This window comes from Octopus sinensis, unplaced genomic scaffold, assembly GCF_006345805.1.
Source record: "Octopus sinensis unplaced genomic scaffold, ASM634580v1 Contig17257, whole genome shotgun sequence".
Lineage (NCBI taxonomy): Eukaryota > Metazoa > Mollusca > Cephalopoda > Octopoda > Octopodidae > Octopus > Octopus sinensis.
The window spans coordinates 1-26195 of NW_021834920.1; the positions used below are offsets into that span (position 1 = coordinate 1).

At 37.7% G+C, this 26195-nt stretch overlaps 2 protein-coding genes across 2 annotated transcripts; one reads left to right on the forward strand and one right to left on the reverse strand.

Annotated features, from left to right (window-relative positions):
* Positions 1 to 1771: 1771 nt before the first annotated feature.
* Positions 1772 to 2221, reverse strand: LOC115231043. The gene has a single exon (XM_029801137.1). The coding sequence runs from the start codon at positions 2219 to 2221 to the stop codon at positions 1772 to 1774; it is 450 nt and encodes a 149-aa protein (XP_029656997.1).
* Positions 2222 to 10588: 8367 nt separating this feature from the next.
* LOC115231042 (tubulin alpha-8 chain-like) lies at positions 10589 to 15860 on the forward strand. The gene is made up of 3 exons (XM_029801136.2): positions 10589 to 10659; positions 13856 to 14072; positions 14556 to 15860. The coding sequence occupies exons 1-3, from the start codon at positions 10657 to 10659 to the stop codon at positions 15677 to 15679; spliced, it is 1344 nt and encodes a 447-aa protein (XP_029656996.1). The 5' UTR covers positions 10589 to 10656; the 3' UTR covers positions 15680 to 15860.
* The last annotated feature ends 10335 nt before the right edge of the window (positions 15861 to 26195 follow it).

Consider the following 26195-nt stretch of genomic DNA (forward strand, 5'->3'; position numbering starts at 1 on the left):
GGAACATACTGAATGGGAAACGGGATGTTTGGGGCTCTTAGACTGAATATATGCATGTATACATACATACATAGATGCATACATATATATATGTATACACCACACACACACACAAACACACATTACACTCACACACATACATAGACATATAAGCTACATATATATATTACACATATATTTGGAGAGAGAGAGAGAGAGCGAAAGAGAGAGAGCGAAAGCGAGAGAGACAGACAGAAGACAGACAGACAGACAGACAGACAGACAGACAGACAGACAGACAGATAGATAGATAGATAGATAGATAGATAGATAGATAGATAGATAGATAGATAGATAGACAGACAGACAGACAGACAGACAGACAGACAGATAGATAGATAGATAGATAGATATAGATAGATAGATAGATAGATAGATAGATAGATAGATAGATAGATAGATAGATAGATATGCATATGCACGTACATGCATGTGTGTGTATATGTATGTGTCCATATGTGTCTGTATTCGTAATTCACAAAATTGTTTATTTTCTTTCTAAATCTGTTACATTACTAAAAAAAGAAACATAATTGTCCCCACTGTGTGCAAATTAAACCTGCCTTTCTTTAACAATCTTGTAAAAACATGGCTGCCACCAAAATATTTTGGTAAACATGTTTACTACAATACGTTTACTATTCAGCAAAAAATAATTTAACTCGTAAACAATACGTTCTGTTGATTAAGTACAGAAGTTCCTTTATTCATCAACACGGGATTTTTATCAATATTTGCTGTTGTTATCACACACACACACATACACATATATGTATGTATATATATATATATATAATAATTATATAATATATATAATATATATATATATATATATATATATATATAATAGCGTTAATGTCGAACGATGAAATGTGCGCTCAACAACGCATTGGTAAACAGAATTTCTTTATTTGTGAATTTAGGCTACCACCTGGTTTTATGTTAGAAAAATAGAAAATTATCTTAATATCTAACAATTCTTGATGTCAGTCGCATGGAGGAATGGTGTTCGCCTCCATTTCGGATTAAAACGAATTCAACGAGACTTTGTGTTTTAATCCAAAATGGAAGCGATGCCATTCCGCCATGGGATCGGCTTGAAAAATTGTTAAGATATTAAGATATTTTTCTATTTTTCTAAACATGAAACCAACGGTAGCATTAATTCACACACACACACATACACACACACACACACTAAACATATCGTTGATGTATATATACAGTAGTGGGTATAATATAAGGGCCAGTAAGAAACAGTATGTTGAAATAGTTATTATAGAAGATTAGCAACACGTTCAAACTAGATATTTTACACATATTTTAATATATCTAATACCTATCTTTCGTGAAAATATCAAGTGAATGGAATAAACATTTCGTATGTTATGAAGAAATAAGCGAATAATCTTCCAAACCGTAACGGCAAAAGTTAAGAGTCACTTTTGAAAAATGGAACAAGAACAAAAAGGGAACCCTTATTATTAATATGTTGTGAGTATCCCTTTACTATCAATCACCTCCCGACATCGGTTACCACAGGACTGAATTAATTTCTTTCAAAATGATGGAGTAATATTGTTGCATTCGTTTTTCAATAATTCCCAGAGTTCATCTTAGTTCTTTGAATTTCTCCTTCGCACCCCATCGCCAATAATCTTCCAAATGTTTTCAATAGGGTTTAGATTGGGTCTTTGAGGTGGCCAGTTCATGAGAGCAACCTCTTCATCACTTAAAGGGGTTTGATCTCATGATCAACATATTCGTGAGTGAAACGAAGGCGGGCTCTTTGATTCTTCTTGCAGATCAGAGGTTTCTTTGCTGGTGCCCGAGCAAGCAACCCAGAACCTCGTAACCTCCGAGAAACTGTTTTGCGCGATACGTTGACATCGGAAGTGGAGCTAAACTCGCGGGATATCTCAGCAGCACTCTTAAACCAATCCCTCAGTGACATTCTAACTATAATACGATCCTGTGTTGTTGAAGTTTCACGAGGTCTACCGGTTTGGGGTTTAGTATTTATCAACCCTGATGACTTAAAACGAGCTACAATTCCTTGCACAACACTTCTAGACCTTCCTACAGTAGTTGCTATCACAGAATTTGACTTTCCCTCTTGGTGAAGGCACACAATCTTTTGTTTTTCATCACAGGACACCGGTCGGCTCTCACAAGCCGACATGTTGACAGCTGAATATTCCAATAATGTAAGATCATAAGAAGTAACTGCTAACCCATTAACAGTCTTCTAAACAACAAATACATCGGTTAATAGTTCATTTTTTTTTTCTAAGTGACCCTTAACTTCTGACCGCTGAAGTTTGGAGGATTATTTGATTATTTCCCTCATAACTTATGAAATATTAATTGCATTCACTTGAAATTTTCACGAAAGATAGATATTGAATATATCTAAATATGTATAAAATATCTAGTCAACAAAGTTTGCTTTAGAAGGGTTGAAATGTATTGAAAGATACCATTAAGTTAAACTGCCCGAACGACAAAATTGCACATTTAGGGTATATATATATATATATATATATAATATATATATATATATATCTATATATATATATATAAATGTGTATATATATATATATATATATATATATATATAATAAATGTGATATATATATATATATATATAAATGTGTATATATATATATATATAAATGGTGATATATATATATATATGCCCCGCATGGCCACAGCTCATGAGCTGAAACTGGAATAAATCAATCAATTAATATATATATATATATATAATATATATCTATATATATATATATATATATATATATATATATATATATATATATATATATATATATATATATATATATATATATATATATATATTATATATATATATATATATATATATATATATATATATATACACACATCTGTCGTTCGGGCAGTTTAGCTTAATGGTAAAGCACTTGACGCGTAATCACGGGGATGTGAGTTCGAGTCTCATGGCTGGCCGTTGATAGACTTTTCTATAAAACATAGTTTATCCTATTCATGCTATATTATTAGCATTATCCCGCGTTTGAGAATAAAATTATTTCCTTATCTGTGTGCATATCTCTCTCTCTCTCTCTCTGTATATATATATGAACACTAAATATTTCGTTTTTTTATTTAGTTTGCAAGATTCTATAAAAGAACTCATGTGCTGAAAAATATTTTGCTTTTTATCTCGAGAAGTACATTATGCCAATAATAAACACACACACAGTTTCTATTTCACTTCTTTGTTTTTATTAATCAATTTGGTTAATCATTTACCCATTGGACTAATCAATTGTTTGATGAGCCATTTGGTCAAGTAATCAATCAGCCAGATTTGTTGATTGATTAACTGAGTGGTTAATTAATCAATTATACAACTGGTTAAATGATTAAGTAATTACCGATTAAAATGTTTTTCTGCAGTTAGCACAGAGCCTAACATTTTGAGATGCAGTTAGTATTTATTTTATCGACCTGGAAAGCATAAAAGGTAAAAACCGTCCCCGACGGTATTTAAACTCAGAAGAGTCGTTCAAATAATATTTGAACGACATTTCTTCAATGTCGGAGGAAATATCAAACGTTTTCTCCAGCTCGCCGCCTTAAAATGACTAATAAGTACAGAAGTAAAATAGAAACGTTGTGTGTGTTTACTAGTGTCATAATGACCCGCCCAAGATACACGACACTTAATAGCTTTGTACCAAACACTATGAGTGATTAAAAGGACTTTTCTGGGCGCAAATATCACAAAGTATTTCTTTTGATGCTCTACTGGTTCTACCATATCACTGATAATAAGAAGAATGGTTGAAACATTCTTCATTAAAAGAGATAATAAAAATCAGTCTACTAATGTGGTTTACAGGGTCTATAAAATTAAGGAAGAATGATTAGATACAGTGATGACACCTTTGAGGGAATAAATATCACAAAGTATCTCTTCCGATGCTCTACCGGTTCCGTTAAGAGGAGCGGCTGAGGAATTTTTTGCTAAAAGATATGTTCAGAGTCAGTTTATTAATATTGTTCACACTGGCGCAGGCGTGGCTGTGTGGTGAGAAGCTTGCTTCCCTACCACACGGTTCCGGATTCAGTCCCACTGTATGGCACCGTGGGCAAGTATCTTCTACTATAGCCACGGGCCGAACAAAATGCCTTGTGGGTGGATCTGATAGACAGAAACTGAAAGAACCACGCTTTATAGATAGATAGATAGATAGATAGATAGATAGATAGATACAGAGAGAGAGAGAGAGAGAGCGTGTGTGTGTGAAAGAGAGTGTGTGTGTGCGTGAGTGTGTGTGTGTGTGTGTGAGTGCGTGTGCGTGTGTCTTTGTTTGTCCCCCTCCTATCACTTGACAACCAGTGCTGGTGTATTTATGTGTCGGTAGCGTAGCGGTTCAGCAAAAGGGACCGATAGAATAAGTACAAGGCTTTAAAAGTAAGTACTGGGGGTCGATACATTTGACTAAAAGTTCATTAAGGCGGTGCTCCAGCATGGCTGCAGTCTAGTGACTGAAACAAGTAAAATATATATCATAGGTGCAGGTATAGTTGTGTAGTAAGAAGCTTGCTTCCGGTAAAGCGTTTGTCAGTTGGATTGTTGGTTTTGTGAATAACACACGTGTTTTTTGGTTGACTTGGCGGTGCGACGTTTTCTCTTAAGTTTAATGGAGGAGCGTCGTGTGATAAGTTGTGAAGGTGTGAATTATTCAGACTATGTGAACTATCCTTCTTCAGACTTTCTGTCGTCTGAGGAAGAATTAGTGAGGTGTTTGGATATAATTGACGAAAAAAATTGAGACGAAGAATTACGCAGAGGCGACGAACGAAAAAAAAACTGAGGAAGTGTGTCTGGAAGAATTGGGTAAATTCAAAGAACTGTTTAAAAGTGGGGGGACGAAGTAATGGTGTTCCTTCCCATAGAAGTTTTAAAGGAAAAACAAGAGAGAACAATTATTTACAGGACGTACTCAGTAGCAACCAGGAGAATGGAAGTCATGTCGACGGCGCGAGTGGAAAAGACACTTAGACCAATCTGGCAAAGGATTTCCTACTTTGCCAGAGGAAAAAAGTGTGGAACAGTGGAGGTGCAGTTACAGGAGGTAGCTACCGCCAGGCTGCACTCAGCTACACCGTTGAAAACAGATGAAGTGGTGCTTCTACCTGTATACCTTGGGAGACGTGCTTCCTGGGTTAGGGTAGAGGACACACCCCCAGAAGTGGATGTAGCCTGGCTGGTAGCTGCCATACTGCTAGGCATGGAGGAGAAGATGGTTGTCCTCCAGGCCACCAGGACACCCCACAGAAACTGGAAAGGACAAAGCCACGATATGGTGGTACAAGTTGTTGTGGAAGATATAGAAAATATGGTAGAGACTATCACGGACGGAGATGCAATACTGAAAATCAGAGTGGAAGGAAGGATTCCGTGGTGCTATAAATGTGACCTGAAAGGCCATATTAGAGCGGATTGTCCTCCACCACTTGAGAAGGCTAAAGAGAGACAAGAGAGTGAGAAAGTGGCTGGTGCTCCACTATCCGTGGAGGTTGAGGAATAGGAGAGTGAAGCGGCACCACAGATAAAGACCAGTACCAGCGTCGAAGAAGAGATGGACAACGAATGGGAAACAGCTGGGGGAAAGAGAAAGAGAAAAAAGGCACACGCTGTAAAGGACGACCTCCATCCTACATCCACCTAGCTCCCACCCACACCCACTCTACCCCAACTACTCCCTACAGACACCAGTCCTATCCATGCCCTACCTGACGTAAACAGAAGCAGAAACACACAGGAGCCCCAAATTTTCCCACCCTTGCCCTTGGAAAAATATGTTATAATATAGTGGAGACAAGAAGTGTATAACGAAATACACTCGTAGGACAGTGTTACAAAATTGGACGTATCTGGAGTAAAAGGGATGCCCGAGTACCTTCGTTGTGTAATGACAGACCCAGCATACATATCAAGATTAAAGGACTTTGAAGAAAACCACGATTATGAGTTCTGGGTCAAGAAATTGGACACCAGCTCAATGCCTAAGCAAGTAAGTGTTTATATTTTAAAGAAGCACAATGTAGATATCCTTCGGAGGAATGGTAATTAGCTGTCGCTAACAATTGTTATAAACCAGTGTTTTAATAATGGAAGCACTCCGTCGGTTACGACGATGAGGGTTCCGGTTGATCCGAATCAACGGAACAGCCTGCTCGTGAAATTAACGTGTAAGTGGCTGAGCACTCCACAGACACGTGTACCCTTAACGTAGTTCTCGGGGATATTCAGCGGGACACAGAGAGTGACAAGGCCGGCCCTTTGAAATACAGGTACAACAGAAACAGAAAGAAAGAGTGAGAGAGAAAGTTGTGGTGAAAGAGTACAGCAGGGATCACCACCATCCCCTGCCGGAGCCTCGTGGAGCTTTAGGTGTTTTCGCTCAATAAACACTCACAACGCCCGGTCTGGGAATCGAAACCGCGATCCTATGACCGCGAGTCTGCTGCCTCTGATATAAGAAAGCAATTTCATTATAACTGCCACAAAAGGTGTATTTTCCGCCATGAAAAAGTACAAAAAACTATCAGCTGGAGGAGGGAGAGATTGTTGGGAAGTTGGCAAGAGAGATTTTCGGAGGTCGGCGAGAAAGATTGTTGGAGGTCGGTGAGAGAGGTTGTCGGGGGTTGATGAGAGGCAAAGTCATTATTCTGCTGTCATTTACAGAAAAACTATTGTTTTACCGTAAGGAAAGCGCTGTTTAATATCTGCTGGTGTGGCCTGGAGTGTTGCTCTTACGCCCCTGCCACACCAGTTCTGGATACATTTTTCTTCCAACTCCAATAGTGCCACCTCTTCTTTTATGTTGGCGAAGGTCGCAGCCAGGAGCCACATCGGTTTGATTACCGGGTCGAACCTGTTTATCATTATTTCCGTCGTTCTTTTGCCGAGCTATGATGGCAAAAGATCTAATCCACTCGTATGCAGGGTGGTCGCCGAGTCTATTTTGGCATCGCTCTCAGTCACAAACTGCGCCTCCACCGTTCCAAACCTTCTTCCGCCCTTAACGTACGCCAATTTATACATATTAGGCTTTAATGCCTTTTCCATTGACGCTCTCTCTATTTTGCTAGTCTTCAAAGATAGCGTCCTATAAACATTTGTTCTTCTCTTAATTCCTTCCATCACCTCCTTGGGGGGACTTAGCCTCACGCTGTCTTCCTCCCCTTGAAGAAATGACCAGAACTTCTTGACTGCCTCAGGCTTGATGTTGTAATATTTCATCCATCTTAGTGCCGCGGCCGCATAATCATCCGTGCTTTCTACGGAATAACTTGCGTAGTCCGCCTCATCCTCGCTCTCCCAGAGCTCGTAAAATGTATCGTCATCCATTTTGTGTAGGACACCCTACACAAAATATAAACGCTTCACCTCCAAACGGGGGAAAACCAGCCTGTGAAAGCTAACAATGTGTTTCGCTTGTTGGGAGTGCGTGTGCGAGCTCATACTGCCCATTTCCACTAGTACTTCAAGCCAGCACATTATTCGTACAATGGTGCGAGGGTCTATTGTGTGTATATATATATCTGTATGTATGCCTGTATGTATGTATATATATATGTATATATACATATATATCTGTATGTATTTATTTATATATATATATATATATATGTATATATATACATATATATCTGTATGTATGTAAATATATATGTATATATACATATATATGTATATATATCTATATATATATATATATATGTATATATGTATATATATATGTATATATATATGTATATATGTATATATATATGTATATATGTATATATATATATATATATGTATATATGTATATATATATATATATGTATATATATGTATATATGTATATATATATATGTATATATATATATATGTATATATGTATATATATATATGTATATATATATATGTATATATGTATATATATATGTATATATGTATGTATATATATATATAATATATGCATATATATGTAATATATGTATATATATAATATATGTATATATATAATATATATATGTATATAATATATATATGTATATATATATATATATATATATATATAATATATATATAATATATGTATATATATGTAATATATGTATATATATAATATATATATATATATATGTATATGATATATATAAATACACGTGTGTGTGTGTAAATCTATTCTACTAAATCATTCAAGGTTGGTACTCTAGCATAACAGCAGTCCAAATACTGAAACAAGGAAAATATAGAAGATAAGCATGTGGGTATGTGTGGTCTGGTGCTTAGGATTCCACATGGGAAGTTGTGGTTCAATTCTTGGACGGAAGGAAGTGCTGCGCCCTTCAGCAGAGCGCTTCATTTCACGCTATTTCAGTCTACTCATCTGCAAAATTAATTCCATATTTTTGCTGGAACAGAAACATCTGACACCACCTGTGGTTTTGTTGCCACGTTGCACCTCCATCACTTGTTCCATCTCGCAGCTTTCTCCTCTCGCGTCTCACAGCAGGCATCTAGCTCTGACAATGCAGACTTCATGCTTTGGATTAAAGAATTGATGCGATTCCTTTCCTAAGCGCCTCTTGTAGGTTTCTAAGTCTCCCTCTGTTCAATTTTCTCTATCGCCATTAGGTTCCTAAACCTAATCGATTCTAATCTAAACTAGATTTGTGGCAGCTTCACTAATTCACGAATCCGGTCTGTGTAATCTTTGTGCATCTGGAGTGAAGCATTCAGCTTGCAGTAACCCGCTTCCAGTCTACGACGCTTATCTAGGTCGACCGTGTAGATGACAAATTTGGATTACGTGTGACTGAACATTTTGAAATATGGATCACCTATGCTATCATTATCAACTGCCCTACAGAATACTTTATCCAGATACGAACCTAGACGACCTGATGTGGTTTGCCTATGTCCACATTGGCTTTAGATTAAAATTATTATAAAACTAGCAGTATCGCCCGGCGTTGCTCGGGTTTGTAAGGGAAATAACTATAAAGCATTTTTAGAGAGTTATAGCCAAAAAATAGCAAAAAAAAGGGGAAAAAAATTATGGTAAATTTTTTTGAGTTAAAAAGGTCGAGTTGCGTTCCCTAGACAGTCTGTGGTTTGTGTTTCTGATTCTCGACCCCATGTCGAATTTATCGATTATTTTCAGAACTGGGGGAACTTTTCAAAATTTTCGCTGCGTTAGTTTTGAATTATGACATTGGGCTATGTGTGTGTCAAGTTTCCTCAGAATCGGTTGAAAGCCGTGGTCACGGTGAGGGTACAACCTAACAGACACACAGAAACACACACAGACAAACTGCCGTTTATATAGAGAGAGATAAATGCATCTTGTAATAATTTTTTTAAATAATATATGAATTCCAAATTTTTAAATGATCTTCTGTACTTTGTGGATAATTATGCCTTAATGATTCAGACGTGGAGGCACATGGCCCAGTGTTAAGAGCAGCGGACTCGCGGTCGAGGGATCGTGGGTTCGAATCTCAGACCGGGCGATGTGTGTGTTTATGAGCGAAACACCTAAGCTCCACGCGGCTCCAGCAGAAGGTAATGGCGAACTTCTGCTGACACTTTCGCCACAACTTTCACTCTTTCTTCCTGCATCTTGCAGTTCACCTGGGACGGACCGGCATCCCGTCCAGGTGGGGAACCTATACGCCAAGAAAACCGGGAAACCGGCCCTAATGATCCAGGCGGGGTTCGAAAAGGAACAAACAATGATACAGATGGACAAACGTTGTAGCAACTCTCCTGGGATTTCGGACTAGATGTGAAGGGATGAAGGAAAATATTAAAAGACATTATGTGTCCGGAGTTATATGATTATGCTTGCTTCTGTATTTGGTGATCAATTTTTAAAAAATCATAACTAATAAAAGATAGAAATTATATATAACAGTCCCAATTTAATTTTGTAGAAGGAAGAAAAATAGGAGGCTTGAATATTCATTTTTTTTTTCTATGACTACAGCGGACTCATTAGACTGAAGTTACTTCAGGGCATTAAATAAACAGATGTGACTTCAGATGGAGATTGAAACTAAAACGTCATTCTCAGTTTGTGAATTTAATTAATCTTCTAAACATACCTTTCACCACTGAAGAATAAAAGCAAAATAATCCAATTTCATTTGAAAAGTTATCGCGTTCAAATAGCATCTTCGTTGTTCCTTTTCAGATTTAAATTGTTGGTGCTCCGTACGCAAGAACTTCAACTCCCACTTCTCTGTTCTTTCAGTTTATTAGTTGGTGAAATTATTTCAATATGTGAACCATTCCGTTAAGTTTAGCCATTTGTAGTTATAGGGGTGTTAAATTGAAAAAAAGAAAATTAAATCAAAATTAATTTATTACCCCCCTCAAAATCACACCCTTCAGTTTGAGACTGTCTTCGAACATACGATCACCATTGGCTAACATGGAGTAGTATAAGAGTGAGAGTAGGAGGAGAATAAAAATATTACTATTTGTAGCAAGGCCAAGAGCAAAACCACCGTCTTGTTTATTGACTCCACTTTGAACGGTACAGAAACAGCGCGACAACAATGGTAAATTTGCAACGGTTTATTTCTAGTCTGCCTCTCCAAATTTATAGGAAATCCAGTTTTGAATATAATAACCTTTATTCACATTTACAAAATATTTTGTGCATATTTATTAGTGAAATTCTTTTCTTGCTTTCGCAATGTTTATTTAGTTGCTATTATGTTAAACTGTCGTACGTCTAAATTTAGCCAAATACGTTTTATTCAGTATTTATTTTTATTTGCAATAGCCGGTTCTTTTGGTCGAAATATCAGGATCTCTAGTTGCTTCAGATGGCAAGATATCGAAAATTGTCAAAGTGTAGTACAACGGTTTTCCTGTGGAATGATGAAACTTCTTTTTTCCTTTTGAAAAAGCAGCGGTTGGGACTTTCGACCCTTTTGCATAATAGCAACAAATATTGAATTTTTAAAATAGAATTTTCATCTAGATTTCAAAGCAATATGTGACAGCCAAAAGTTGCCATGTAACAACATACGACATTACATGAAGAACGAACGTATAGAAAACTCTAAAAGCATTTACATAAAAAAAAACCTCTTTGATTTTTAGTTAGTATGTCGTTAAGAATTTTTTTAAATTAGTGATTTGATCTAGAGCTACATAACGGCAACCGTGAGAACTTAGAGAAAAACTCTTCAAAGTTTACAACGAAGGAATATAGACTTATACAATCCCTCTTCATTAGAAAAATTACTCCTCTATTCGCATCCCTTGCTTATAATTAACCCATTAAGAATTTTTGTATTAGAAAACTGCATTTAATTTTAATTCGGTCTACATTAACCATTTTCTAGTCTTCACAAAATTGTATTTAGAACTATATAAAAAAATATTAAATACAATTTTGAATTTAAATTGTTTGTCATAATTTACTATTTTCATTTATTTAATATAGTCTCTATTGAGAAACTGCAATATTTTCTGGGTATGTTTTCCGTGTCTGCCGTATAGCTTTTACCGTTAACACGTCAGGTCTCTAGACTCATTTTTACGTTTTATCCCAGGGTCCCAATTTGATATCCTAATTTTGACATGAGCGGCGTAATATTTTTACACTATACTGAGGCAAGGATTGCAGTGTTAGATACCCACCTCCCACCGGAGAGTCGTTTGGTACCCGAGTTCATATCACATCTTAGATACCACACCGTGTCAATTAAAAATTTTAGCTCTTCTATTGGAAGATCTCGAAATTCTTTTTTTCAGAAAGAACTATTTTGATTTCCATGGCAAGTAAAATATTTTTTTATTTCTATTGGATAATTTTTTTTTTTTTTTTCAAAAGAATTAGCTATTTTTGTTTGAGACTTTTGTCATTGAATCTTTTTTTTTCATGGTGAAATCAGAAGAAAAACGAAAAATATAAGTCTATTAAATTCTCTTAGCAAAAGTACAAATCAAAGAAATCGGAACATACCAGCTTTAAGAAAGCCCATGACAAAGAGAAAAAAAACCCACACCGCTGGTAGGAGTCGCTAACAGCACAGGCAGGACGTCTGGGAGCCAACGTGTTAACGGAACTTCGGTTATCACGCTATCGAAATATGTAACTTGTAAGTGGTTATTTCGGTGTCTTTTGTGACCAACTTAGGCTCTCTAATTAAGGGGATAAAGTGAGTAATTTTTGATTTCTCGTTATTTTCTCATCTGTTTGAAATCATTCCATTGTAAGTACTGCGTCATTATGTATTACAACATTATATTTAGGCGTAAATGAAGTGGCGAGCTGGCAGAAACTTTAGCACGCCTGGCGAAATGCGTAGCCGTATTTCGTCTGCCGTTACATTCTGAGTTCAAATTCCGTCGGGGTCGACTTTGCCTTTCATCCTTTCGGGGTCGATAAATTAAGTACCAGTTATTCACTGGATTCGATATAATCGACTTGATCCATTTGTCTGTCCTTGTGTGTCCTCTGTGTTTAGCCCCTTGTGGTTAGTAAAGAAATATATATTTAGGCGTAAAAATTGGCCAGTGTAGTTAAGTCTGAAACTTAATCCGGAGATAGTTTGTTTTCAAGAATTTTTTTCCTCTACGATAACCTAATTGTGATTGAAGTTAATAAAATAACTAGCTAATTTTTAACAATAGATATTCTAGTCTCTGCTGGATTACAAGTTGATTTTTTCACACGCTAATTTGATAATTTTCAAGTTTGAAAAATGTCTAAAATAGTGTAAAAGGAGTGATTAATTTCAATCCCACTTTAACTACCTCGTGTGTAAATCTCTCAGGAAGAGATACCCCAGCAGATCGTAAAGAAACTGTAGAGAATATTTTATCTTTAGTCGAGTTTCGTTATTTTCATATGTATTGTTTTCCTTTGATCGCCTTTCATTTGACCGAGGTATTGAAATTCTTTTAGTTTTTGATCTTTCTGGTGTCTAAGGATGAATATTGATGTACGAGTCTGTTTTCGAATGAGATTCTGGAGCAGTGAAGAGGCAGATTTATCTTATTTTGGCTTACTCATTTGGCTCCAGCCAAATTTGTTTTATATACTCAGAACTGCAATAATTGTCTAAAATGTTAGATTATTTTTTAAAGAATTTAGGGAAGGTCATTCGCTTAACTGATATAGTTTTCGTAAGGGAGCGCACATTAAAAAAAAATATTGTCATTGTGCACTTTCCCTTACAGTTTACTTGACGGGCGTCCACATGGCCACCGCTAAATCCATTTCCGTTTACTAGATTGACCCACAGCTATACTGGAAGAAACTGTCTCGATGTAAAGTGGTGTTGAAATGAAGTAGAACGGAATACTTACATTAAACATGAAGGTTGTTTTAAAATATTTGTGTGCTTAATTAGATTTGAATTTATAAATATTGTGCTATTATCTCCTGTGGTATAATGGTTTAGTTCTGACAACTCATTTCAGTTATTTTAATTTCTCCAAAAAGACCATTTTAAAGGTTCTTATGTAGCTCTGCATGGCTCTTGAAACCTCACGAAACCTTGTTGGCGAAAATTTGTGTTAAAAATGCGCTTCAGTTACCATTTCTCTCTTTTCCAAATTTAGAGTTCGCGTGATATAAACATTTTGTTAATCAATAGGGTATGATCGGAAGGAATTTGACTGCTATTTCTAACAGGCAGTACACCACGGCGATGCTCCCTTTTGGGCTCAACTCTCACTTTTGTCCGATTTCTCTAGCTTGTAAAATAATTCTATTATACAACTTTTTTTTTTCAGAGAGAATGTATCAGCGTTCACATAGGACAAGCAGGCGTCCAAATAGGTAACGCCTGTTGGGAGCTCTATTGCCTTGAACATGGAATCCAACAAAATGGTCAAGTATCATTTGAATCTTCTGGTGTTAATGATTCGTCTAGCACGTTCTTTCATGAGATAGGCTCTGGGAAACGTGTCCCCAGAGCCATATTCGTCGATTTGGAGCCCTCAGTTATCGGTAAGTATAAACGTTTCAAAATTGTATTTACAAAAATAAATTAAACAAGGAATTGCCCTGTCGCGCATTTAATGTTCTGGTTAATCAATCTTCTATGTTTTTCTGTGTTGGAAAAAAAACTTGATTTGTGATGAAGCAGTGGTTCCTTTTTTACTGCTATATTTCCGAACGCCGTTTTCTTGAATATTGGAAAATATTTCAAAATTCTGTTGTACAACAGAACTGATCACGGCAGTAAAATGTGTCGACTATAAAATCGGTTAAATGTGAGTTGAATAGTAAGTGTTTATGTATCCGGTATTTGAATGTAAATATTGTTAGCAGTATATTCTGAGGAATGTCGTACATGGAAGTATTTTGTTGAACTGATAAAGCAAGTAACTGTTTGAGAATCTCTACATTCATACTCCTCTAATATAAGAAAACTCTTTTAATTTTTATATTGCCATTTGATATATTATTGCTCAAAATCTTATTTTCCAGATGAAATACGCGTTGGAAAATACAGCCAGTTATTTCACCCGAACCAACTCATCAGTGGTAAAGAGGATGCAGCCAACAATTACGCCAGGGGCCACTATACCGTTGGCAAGGAAATCATTGATTCGGTCTGTGACCAAATTCATAAAGTAACTGAACAATGCTCTGGCCTCCAGGGCTTCTTGATTTTTCATAGTTTCGGTGGCGGCACCGGTTCTGGTTTTACGTCTCTGCTAATGGAGCGCCTGAGTGTTGACTTTGGTAAAAAGACAAAGCTTCAATTTTCAGTCTATCCGGCACCACGAATTTCTACAGCTGTAGTAGAACCGTACAATTCCGTCTTAACCACTCATACCACTCTAGAGCATTGTGACTGCGCTTTCATGGTCGACAATGAAGCAATTTATGATATCTGTAAAAGGCATTTAGATGTTGGGTATCCAAGATACATCAACCTTAATCGTCCAATTGCTCAGGTAGTGAGCTCTATTACTGCTTCTCTAAGGTTTGATGGGTCCCTTAATGTTGATTTAACCGAGTTTCAAACCAACCTGGTACCTTATCCGCGTATTCATTTCCCATTGATTTCGTATGCACCAATAATATCGGTTGAGAAAGCGTACCACGAGCAGTTAAATGTTTCTGAAATAACAAACGCGTGCTTTGAAACCGGTAATCAGATGGTTAAATGTGACCCTCGCCGTGGGAAGTACATGGCTTGTTGTCTGTTGTACCGAGGCGATGTGGTCTCGAAAGATGTTAACGCTGCTATTGCAGCAATTAAAATGAAGAAAGACATTCAGTTTGTGGATTGGTGCCCAACAGGGTTTAAAGTTGGTATCAATTCCCAACGCCCAACTGTTATCCCTGGGGGAGACATGGCTGAGGTCCAACGGGCCGTGTGTATGCTGAACAATACGACAGCTATTGCTGAAGCTTGGGCCCGTCTAAATTATAAATTTGACTTAATGTATGCCAAGCGAGCTTTTGTTCATTGGTATGTTGGTGAAGGTATGGAGGAAGGTGAGTTTTCGGAAGCGCGCGAAGATTTGGCTGCGCTGGAAAAAGATTATGAAGAAGTTGGTATTGACACAGCTGAAACGGGAGATGAGATTGAAGAATACTAAATCTTAAATTTTATTAGAAATGGTGGGTCTTATATATACATACACACACGTGTGTAGTCTTCCAATATTAATTTAACCTAACGAATTAGTTTTTGAAATATCAAAATTGCGTTGTTTTCCTGTTTGTGTTGCATACTAAACATAAAGAATTGCTTTTCGAAATAACATTTTTTTTTTCGAATTTCTTTGAAATAATAAAAGCTTATCGCAATCAATTGACATCTTTCTCTAATTCTTGAATAGATTTTGTCTTCGTATTTGGAATCAATCAAGTATCCAGATACTGGGACACATTTTGTAAGTCAACGGTAACTATTTTTGCTGTAAGGCTCAGCAAGTCTGGGGAGAGTGGTTAGTCGATTATATCGACCGCGGTAGCTCTTCTTGTACATATTTTATCAACCCTGAACGGATGAGCAGTGTTTTAAGCTTGGAGCGTAAAGACTAACAACATTCCGTTAGGCATTTTTCCGGTACGGTAACAATTCTGCTAGCGTGCCTCCTTTAATTTTATTACTATGGGCACCAGGTCTGAAATTCCTTTTAGGAGGCTTGGCGATTACATCGACAGAAATGCTCAAGTGCTACTTACTTTACCGACCGCCAGAAGATGAAAAGCGAAGTTGACCTTGGCAGAATTTAAACTCTTTACTCTCTTTTTGCTTGTCATTTGACTGTGGCCATACTGGAGCACCGCCTTTAGTCGAGCAAATAGACCCCAAGATTTGTTCTTTGTAAGCCTAGTACTTATTCTATTGGTCTCTTTTTGCCGGACCGCTAAGTTACGGGGACGCATCGGTTCTCAAGTGATGTGGGACACACACATACTACGGGCTTCTTTCAGGTTCCGTCTACAAAATCTATTCCCAATGCTTTGGTCAGCCTGAAGCTATAGACACTTGCCCAAGGTGCCACGCAGTGAAACTGAACCCGGAACCATGTGGTTGGTAAGCAAGCTACTTAACCACACAGCCACTCCTACGCCTAACTGAGGACGTAGTTTCGAAACGCCACTAAGCTTTAGCCATTAAGCATTTTTTTTTTCAGTGTGTAAATGACATAAATATCCTTGTCATCTGTATTAGACTGTGGCCATGCTGGGGCACCGGCTTGAAGAGTTTCAGTCGAATGACTTTATCCCAGGACTAATTTCCCTTTTTTAAACCTGGTACTTATTCTATCGAACTCTTTTTGCCTGACTGCTAAGCTATGGTGATGTACACACACCACCGGTTGTCAAGCGGTAGTGACACACACGACAGGCTTCTTTACGTTTCCCTCCACCAAATCCACTCGAAGCGTTGGTCGGCCAGACTATGGTAGAAGGTACTTGCCCAAGGTGCTACTTAATTGGACTGTACCCAAAGCCCTATGGTTAGGAAGCAGGTTTGGCCCACACATATAACTGTGTGCCAATATATCTATACATGTGTCTATATGATATTTGTTATTGTCGTGCCCGTGTTTTCTTAATTTTGCGCCTATTGCCTATCCTGAGTGACTGTATAATAAGTAGCTTGCGTACGAACCACATGGTTCCGGGTTCAGTCCCACTGCGGGGCACCTTGGGCAAGAGTCTTCTACTATAGCCTCGGGGCGACCAAAGCCTTGTGAGTGGATTTGGTAGACGGAAACTGAAAGAAGCCCGTCGTATATATGTATATTTACATGTAAGTATGTTTGTGTCTGTTTGTCCCCCCAACATCACTTGACAACCGATGCTGGTGTGTTAACGTCCCCGTGACGTAGACTGATAGAATAAGTACAAGGCTTACAAAGAATAAGTCCTGGGGTCGATTTGCTCGACTAAAGGCGGTGCTCCAGCATGACCACAGTCACATGACTGAAACGAGTTAGAGGAATATCTATATGACTATAATTTATGGCAAGACAGTTGGTTCTATGGGCATTTTGTCTCAAAAAATGTTAGTTTCATCACTGCTAATGTCTCTTCTGTCGATATTCCAAGATGATCCCCATCCAACGCTGATGCTTTGTCGCTGATGATGATCTCCGTAATCGTATCCTCTGCAATTTGCTTCTCGTTGATGCACAAGAGAAGTAATTTTTCTAACGTTTCTTATTTCTTTACTACCCACAAGGCGCTACACACGGGGGGGGGGAGAAACAAGGACAGACAAAGGGATTTAAGTCGATTATATCGACCTCAGTGCGTAACTGGTACTTATTTAATCGATCCCGAAAGGATGAAAAACAAAGTCGACCTCGGCGGAATGTGAACTCAGAACGTAGCGGCAGACGAAATACCTATTTCTTTACTACCCACAAGGGCCTAAACACAGAGAGGACAAACAAGGACAGAGAAACGGATTAAGTCGATTACATCGACCCCAGTGCGTAACTGGTACTTATTTTATCGACCCCGCATTTACTCTGACACCTAAAAGAATTGGTGAAAGAATATGTGCTACTATTCGAGTGTGACAGCTACCTGAACTTTTTCTTGGTTTAACTATCTTTTATCTTATTTTTTTATCTTTTATTTCGTCAGACATTGGACTGCAGCCATGCTGGGACACTGCCTTGAAGGGTTTGCAATGATCAAGGACCCACCTATGCTACGCTCTTTATTCGACCTCTCTATGATGTATCACAATGAGATGGTGGATGTCGTGGATAGATGGTGAATATTTGCACATCACCAATGAAACCATTGACAAGTGACAACCAACCTATTTTCCAACACTGGCCGAAACTTTGACATCTGCATTTAGCAATGTTATGGGCCAGAAATTATCTATGTGGTTCATCCTGTTTGAACCCTTTCTCAGCAACGTTACCGCTCTTCGGCCCACAGAACTAGAAAATTTTCCGTTCTGTTACCTGATGCCAAGAGGTTTCCGAGCAAGTTTTGCAAGCAAAAGTAAAGCTCGTAGGGTAAACCATCAAAATCAGACGCTTCATATCCCGTGCAGTTAATTATTGATTCCCGTATTTCTTGCAACACTTTGTCTCCCTTGCTGAGAGTCGCTCGAGTAGCATGCACCAATTATGGTCCACCAAAAACCGAACGGTGGTTTTGTTGCCACGTTGCACCTCCATCACTCGGTTCCATTTCGCAGCTTTCTCCTCTCGCGTCTCACAGCAGGCATCTAGATCTGACAATGCAGACTTCATGCTTTGGATTAAAGAATTGATGCGATTCCTTTCCTAAGCGCCTCTTGTAGGTTTCTAAGTCTCCCTCTGTTCAATTTTCTCTATCGCCATTAGGTTCTTCAACTTAATCGATTCTAATCTAAACTAGAAAGGACAACTCATCTTTTGTGGCAGATTTACTAATTTTCAAGAAATTTTTCAAAAACTTTTGAGGGATATTTTCAAAAATTTTCAAAAACTTTTTCAAAAATTTTGGGGGAAAATTTTCAAAAGTTTTTGAGAAAAATTTTCAAAAATTTTGAGAATTTCCAAAAGTTTTTTAGGAAAATTTTCAAAGATTTTTGGGAAAATTTTCAAATATTTTTGAGGAAAATTTTCAAGCACATTAGAGGAAAATTTTCAAAAACATTTTTCAAAAATTTTTGGGAAATTTTTCAAAAACTTTTGGGGAGAATTTTCAAAACTTCTTGAGGACAATTTTCAAAAGATTTTTCGAAAATTTTTGGGAAAAGATTGCCGGATATTGCGGGAAATTATCGGAAACTGCCGGAAATTGGCAGAGATTGCCGAGTATTGCCAGAAATTACTGGATATTGCCGGAGATTATCGGAGTTTGCCAGAGATTGCCGGAAATTACCGGAGATTGCCGTAAATTGCCTAAGATTGCCGGAAATTGCCGGACATTGGCGGAAATTGCAGAAGATTGCCGAATTTGTCGGAGATTACCGGAAATTACCGGAAATATGCGAAGTTTGCCGTAGATACCCGGGGTTTTCAAGAAGTTTTGCGAAAAATTTTCAAAAATTATTGGGTACATTTTCAAAAATTTTTGACGAAAATTTTCAAAAAATTTTCCTTAAATTTTAGGGGAAAATTTTCAAAAATTTTTCAAAAGTGTTTGGAGAAAATTTTCAAAAGTTTTTCAGGAAAATTTTCAAAAAATTTTTCAAAAATTTTTGGGTAAATTTTCAAAAGATTTTTGAAACATTTTTCAAAAATTTTTGTGCAAAATTTTCAAATATTTTGGGTGAAAATTTTCGAAAGTTTTTGAGGAAAATTTTCAAAAAATTTTTGAAAACTTTTTGGGAAAAATTTTTGAAAATTTTCGAGGAACATTTTCAAAGAATTTTTTAAAATTTTTGGGAAAGTTATAAAAAATTTTGAGGAAAATTTTTTTAAATATTTCAAAAAAATTTGGGTAAAATTTTCAAAAATTTTGGGGGAAAATTTTTAAAAAATTTTTCAAAACCTTTTGGGAGAAAATTTTCAAAAATTGACGATAGTTTTCAAAATTTTTCTTTTGATTTTTGGGAAAGGTTTTCAGAAGTTTTTGAGGAAAATCTTTAAATATTTTTGAGTACAATTTTCAAAAAAAATTTTTGAGGAAAATTGTAAATTTTTTTGCAAAATTTTATAAAATTTTTGAAAAGAAGATTGCCGGAGATTGCCGGAAATTGTCGTTAATTACCAGACATTGCTGGAGATAGCCGGAAATTATCGGAAATTGCCGGAGATTGCCGGAAATTGCCAGAGATTGCCGGCAATTACTGGAGATTGCCGGAAATTGTCGGGGGTTGCCGGAAATTGCCGTAGATTACCGGAGTTTGCCGCAAATTGTCCGAGATCACCGGAAATTGCTGGAGATTGCCGGAATTTACCGGAAATATCCGAAGTTTGCCGGAGATACACGGGGTTTTCCAAAATGTTTAGGAAAAATTTTCAAAGATTTTTGAGGAAAATTTTCAAAAGGTTTTTTCCAAAATTTGGTTGGAAAATTTTTGCAGTAACCGGCTTCCAGTCTACGACGCTTATCTAGGTCGACCGTGTAGATGACAAATTTGGATTACGTGTAGCTGAACATTTTGAAATATGGATCACCTATGCTATCATTATCAACTGACCTGTAGAATACTCTATCTAGATACGAACCTACACGACCTTATGCGGTTTGCCTATGTGCACACTGGCTTTGGATCAAAATTATTATAAAATAAATGCATATTGTAATAATTTTTTTTTAAATATATGAATTCCAAATTTTTAAATGATTGTAGTGACGTCATATTTCAGTGTGCGCACACGCAACGTCATTCTTCAGTGTGCGTGTGCGGAACGTCTTTCTTCAGTGTGCGTGTGCTGGGTTGGAGCCTTCTGGAAAGGCATAAAGAAGTTTCCCCATGCACATGCGCTAGAGACTGAAGAATAAATTCTATAGCGTTCCTTAATAGCGTTCGGGGACTTGAGGCACGGCGATCGAAGAGAAAGGACGTATTTTCATACGTGTGATCAACCTATTTTCCTGTCCCAGACGCTTGGGATTTAACCTATCTATTGCTTCTGAATTGTTGTAAGAATGGATACCAGTATACCATTGTGTTTCATTGTTGAATAAGAGAATAAAGAATTATATATTTCTAAAGTTGCTTTTCGTTCCTGACTGGTAGTTTCTAGAAACAAAAAGAAAGGAAATTGTGTTGCACCCAAGTTGCACCCCAAAAGTGTAAAGAAGCAACCAGTTCCCTTTACATGATCTTCTGTACTTTGTGGATAATTATGCCTTAATGATTCAGACGTGGAGGCACATGGCCCAGTGGTTAGAGCAGCGGACTCGCGGTCGAGGGATCGTGGGTTCGAATCACAGACCGGGCGATGTGTGTGTTTATGAGCGAAACACCTAAGCTCCACGCGGCTCCAGCAGAAGGTAATGGCGAACTTCTGCTGACTCTTTCACCACAACTTTTTCTCACTCTTTCCTCCTGCACCTTGCAGTTCACCTGGGACGGACCGGTCCCGTCCAAGGTGGGGAACCTATACGCCAAGAAAACCGGGAAACCGGCCCTAATGATACAAGCGGGGTTCGAAAAGGAACAAACAATGATTCAGACGGACAAAAGTTGTAGCAACTCTCCTGGGATTTCGGACTAGATGTGAAGGGATGTAGGAAAACATTAAAAGACATTATGTGTCCGGAGTTGTATGATTATGCTTGCTTCTGTATTTGGTGATCAATTTTTAAAAAATCATAACTCATAACATTCCCAAGTTAATTTTGTAGAAGGAAGAAAAATAGGAGGCTTGAATATTCATTTTTTTCGATGACTACAGCGGACTCATTAAACTGAAGTTACTTCAGGGCATTAAATAAACAGAAGTGACTTCAGATGGAGATTGAAACTAAAACGTCATTCTCAGTTTGTGAATTTAATTAAATCTTCTAAACATACCTTTTACCACTAAAGAATAAAAGCAAAATAATCCAATTTCATTTGAAAAATTATCACGTTCAAATAGTATCTTCCTTCTTCCTTTTCAGATTTAAATTTTTGGTGCTCCGTATGCAAGAACTTCAACTCCCACCTCTCTGTTCTTTCGGAACACCTGGAGGAAATTTACCCAAGTGTGTTGTTATCTGTGATTAGACGTTGAAATTTTGTTGTGTAAAGTGATTAATATCGCGCGAGGCATTTGCCTCCACGTGTGGAAACCTTCCGAAGAAGGTGAATTGACCCTCTAGTCATGGCGACTTACGCGGGGGTCACGGGAAAGAGAAGTAATGATTGCTCGATAGTCGTGAAGGATGTTTTCTTTGAAAAGAGTAAACTCAAAGAATATGAAAAGCTCTTCAAAAGGGAGGATGATAGCGTGAAGCTAATCCCCCCCGCGAAAGCAAAAGAGGACAAGGAAAGCAAGACAGTGACGTATAGAACCCAAGACAAAAATACGAAGAAGCTGGCTAGAGTGGAGATAGCCGAAATTGAAAAATGTCTGGGAGACATAATGCAAAAATCGACCTATGTGAGTAGAGGCAAGAAATTTGGTACGGTGGAGGTGAGATGTGCAACGGAAGAAATTGCAGCCTCACTGGCTTCCACTGTACTAAGAGCCGAAAATTTTACAATGTGGCCCTCATACAAGGGAAGAAGAGGGGTCCGGGTTAAAATCCCGAATATACCCCCAGAAATAAAAACAGAATGGCTGGCAACAGCTATTCTAGGAGCAGCAGAAGAGGAAGTGGAGGTGGAATCCTTTAAGGAGTCCAACGCAGTAAACTGGAGAGGATATGGGGTAGAACTGTGTTTGATGGCCACAAAAGAGGACATTGAAAGGTTCCCCTACAGAATAGAAATAGAAGACGAGAAAACCCTCAGTGTAATTGTAGAGGGAAGAAAGCCAAACTGCTACTTGTGCGGGACAAGGGGGCACATTAAAAAAGAGTGCCCGTTATACGAATTCATAACGGAGTACGAGCAGGAGCTTGAAGAAAGGAGGAATACGGAAAATGAAAAAGAAAACATAGAAAAGGAGACAAAACAACAAGAGAAAAGAAATAATAAGTCAACGAAGGAAAAAGAAATAAAAGAAAAGAAAGAAATAGAACCAAAACAGAGTCAGGAAAAGAAAAAGGAAAAAGAAACAACAGGAAAAAAACAAGAGAGAGATCAGAACCAAAACGAAAGAAAAGACGGCACACAAAAGAAAAAGAAAAGGAACATAAAACACGAGAGAAAGAGAGAACAGACAAAGAACCAAAAAGACAAGAGAAGGAAGAAGAAAGAAAAGAAGGCAAAAAGAGAGAAAGAGAGAAACAAAGAGAGGAGAACAAGGAAGAAATAAGCCCGAAAAGAAAAACGAGGGAAAACGTAGGACGGAAACAAGATTACTACAAGTTAATAACCTTCCATTTCTGCCCTGAAATGAAGGAATTGACATGTAGTACGGAGGGACATGTGTGGGTCAACAGGATGACTGATCAGTGGCAAGAGACTGCCCTGATCCCCGAAGAAAGAGTCGCTGAGTTCCTCAGAGCTGCCGGAGAGAGTGTAATTTTTTACACGGGTGTTCGAATGAAAGAGCGGCTGCCTGAGGGCTCAGTGATTGACTTTAGAGACTTGAAAGGTATTATGGAATACGTATAAAATTGTGAGAAGAGAGAGAAGAAGAAGAGAAAAAAGAAAACATTGTGAAATATATGTGACGAAATGTAACCTCTCGATTCCGGGGATCGAGTGGGCCATTTACATCTCATTGTAAATATTCTTTCATATGTCATTTTTTATTTTTATTTTTTCCTTTTCTTGTCATTTCGCTTTCTTATTTTAAGTTCCCCGATTGTATTGTCCCCTCTATGTTCGCCCCTTGTGGGTAGTAATAAAATCACCTGGAGGAAATCTACCCACGTGTGTTGTGAGTTATTTTGTATGTGAAAATTGGAAAAATAAACTGTTAAAAATTGGAAAAAAATTGAATCGCGCGAGGCGTTTGCCGCTGCGTGTTTGAACTTTTTATAGAAGGTGTGTCGACCCTCAAGTCATGGAGACTTACGCGGGGGTCGCCACAACAAAAAGTGACGAGTCTCTTAGAATAAAAGAAGTGTTCTTTAGAAAAGAACAATTGAAGGAATACGAGAAGTTCGTCAAAAGGGAGGGTGACAGCGTGAAGCTGGTCCCGCCTGTGGAAACAATAGAAGAGAGAAATAACAAGACGATAACGTATAGAACGCAAGATAGAAACACGAGAAAACTGGTGAGAGTGACGATTGAAGAAATAGAGAAATGTCTGGGGGACATCATGAAAAAAGCGACTTTTGTAGACAGAGGGAAGAAATATGGTACGGTGGAGGTGAGATGCGCAACAAAGGAAGTGGCGGCCTCATTGGCTTCCACTGTCCTGAAAGCGGAAAATTTCACCATGTGGCCGACGTATAAAGGAAGACGAGGGGTACGGGTAAGAGTCCCAAAGGTGCCCCCAGATATTAAAACAGAAATGCTGGTAACAGCCATTATTGGGGCAGCAAAAGAGGAAGTAGAAATAGGGTCAATTAAGGAGACGAACGTTGTAAATTGGAAGGGATTCGGAGTAGAGTTGTGGCTGATGGCCACAATGGAAGACATTGAAAGATTTCCCTTCCAAATAGAAATAGAAAACGAGAAAACAATTAGTGTAATAGTGGAAGGCAGAAAACCGAATTGCTACCTGTGCGGATCAAGAGGGCACATAAAAAAGGAATGCCCGCTGTATGAATTCACAGCGGAGCAAAAAGAGACACAAAGTGGAGAGAAGGAAAACGAACACGAAGGAAAGAACAGCGAAAACAAGGAAAAGGAAATAACGGAGAAACAACAAGAGAAGGGAAGTAACAGTGCACTGAAGGAACATGAAAACAAAGGGAAGAAGATAGTAGAAAAGGAACAAAATTCACAGGGTGCAGAAGTAGTGGAGAAGGAGCCAAGGCAGAAGCAAGAGAAAGAAAAGGAAAGTACATTAAAGGAAAGAGAAAAAGCAGGAAAAGTACAAGAGAAGGAACAGAACCAAGAGAAAGGAAAAGATGGTATGCAAAAAGGAAAAGAAACAACAGGAAGGGAACTTAAGGCACAGGGTAGAGAGACGGCAGACAAAGAGCCAAAAAGACAAGAGAAGGAAAAAGAAAGAATAGAAAGCAAAAAGAGAGAAAGAGAGAAACCGAGTGAGGAGAAAAAAGAGGAAGTAAGTCCTAAGAGAAAAACTAGAGAAAACGTAGGTACGAATAGAAAATTCAAATACTATGGAACGTTGATCCATCACAGGCACTGTGAGGAGATGGAAGATTTAATAAACGTAACAGATGGATATACGTGGGTCAGGATGGGCACCGAATGGAAAGAAACAGGTGCACTCGTCCACGAGAACGACGCCGAGGCGTTCATCGAGGCAGCTGGCAAGAACGTGTCAAAACATATGAAATGCCGACTTACAAGGTGGCCACGAACGATGGAAGTTTACTCAGATTTGGTAGAGATAATGGAGTATATATAAAAGAAAAGGTATTGTGAAAACTTTAATTTGGAAATGATAAAAAGAACTTTAAATTCTGAAAAAAAAAAAAAGAAATGTTGAACTTTGTAAAACTTTTGAAATGTACGTTGAAAATGTATAAAATGTTTTATTTGGAAAATATTGTTGACGAATAAAAAACAAATGACGAAATGTAACCGCTCGATTTCGGGGATCGAGTGGGCATTACACCACATTGTACAAACTTCATAATTCATTATTAATTTTCCCGATTGTATTGTCCCATCTATGTAGCCCCTAGTGGGTAATAATAAAACAACATTGTACAAACTTCATAATTCATTATTCATTTTCCCGATTGTATTGTCCCATCTATGTTCGCCCCTTGTGGGTAATAAAAAAAAACCTCTCTGTTCTTTCGGTTTATTAGTTGATGAAATTATTTCAATATGTGAACCATTCCGTTAAGTTTAGCCATTTGTAGTTATAGGGGTGTTAAATTGAAAAAAAGAAAATTAAATCAAAATTAATTTATTACCCCCCTCAAAATCACACCCTTCAGTTTGAGACTGTCTTCGAACATACGATCACCATTGGCTAACATGGAGTAGTATAAGAGTGAGAGTAG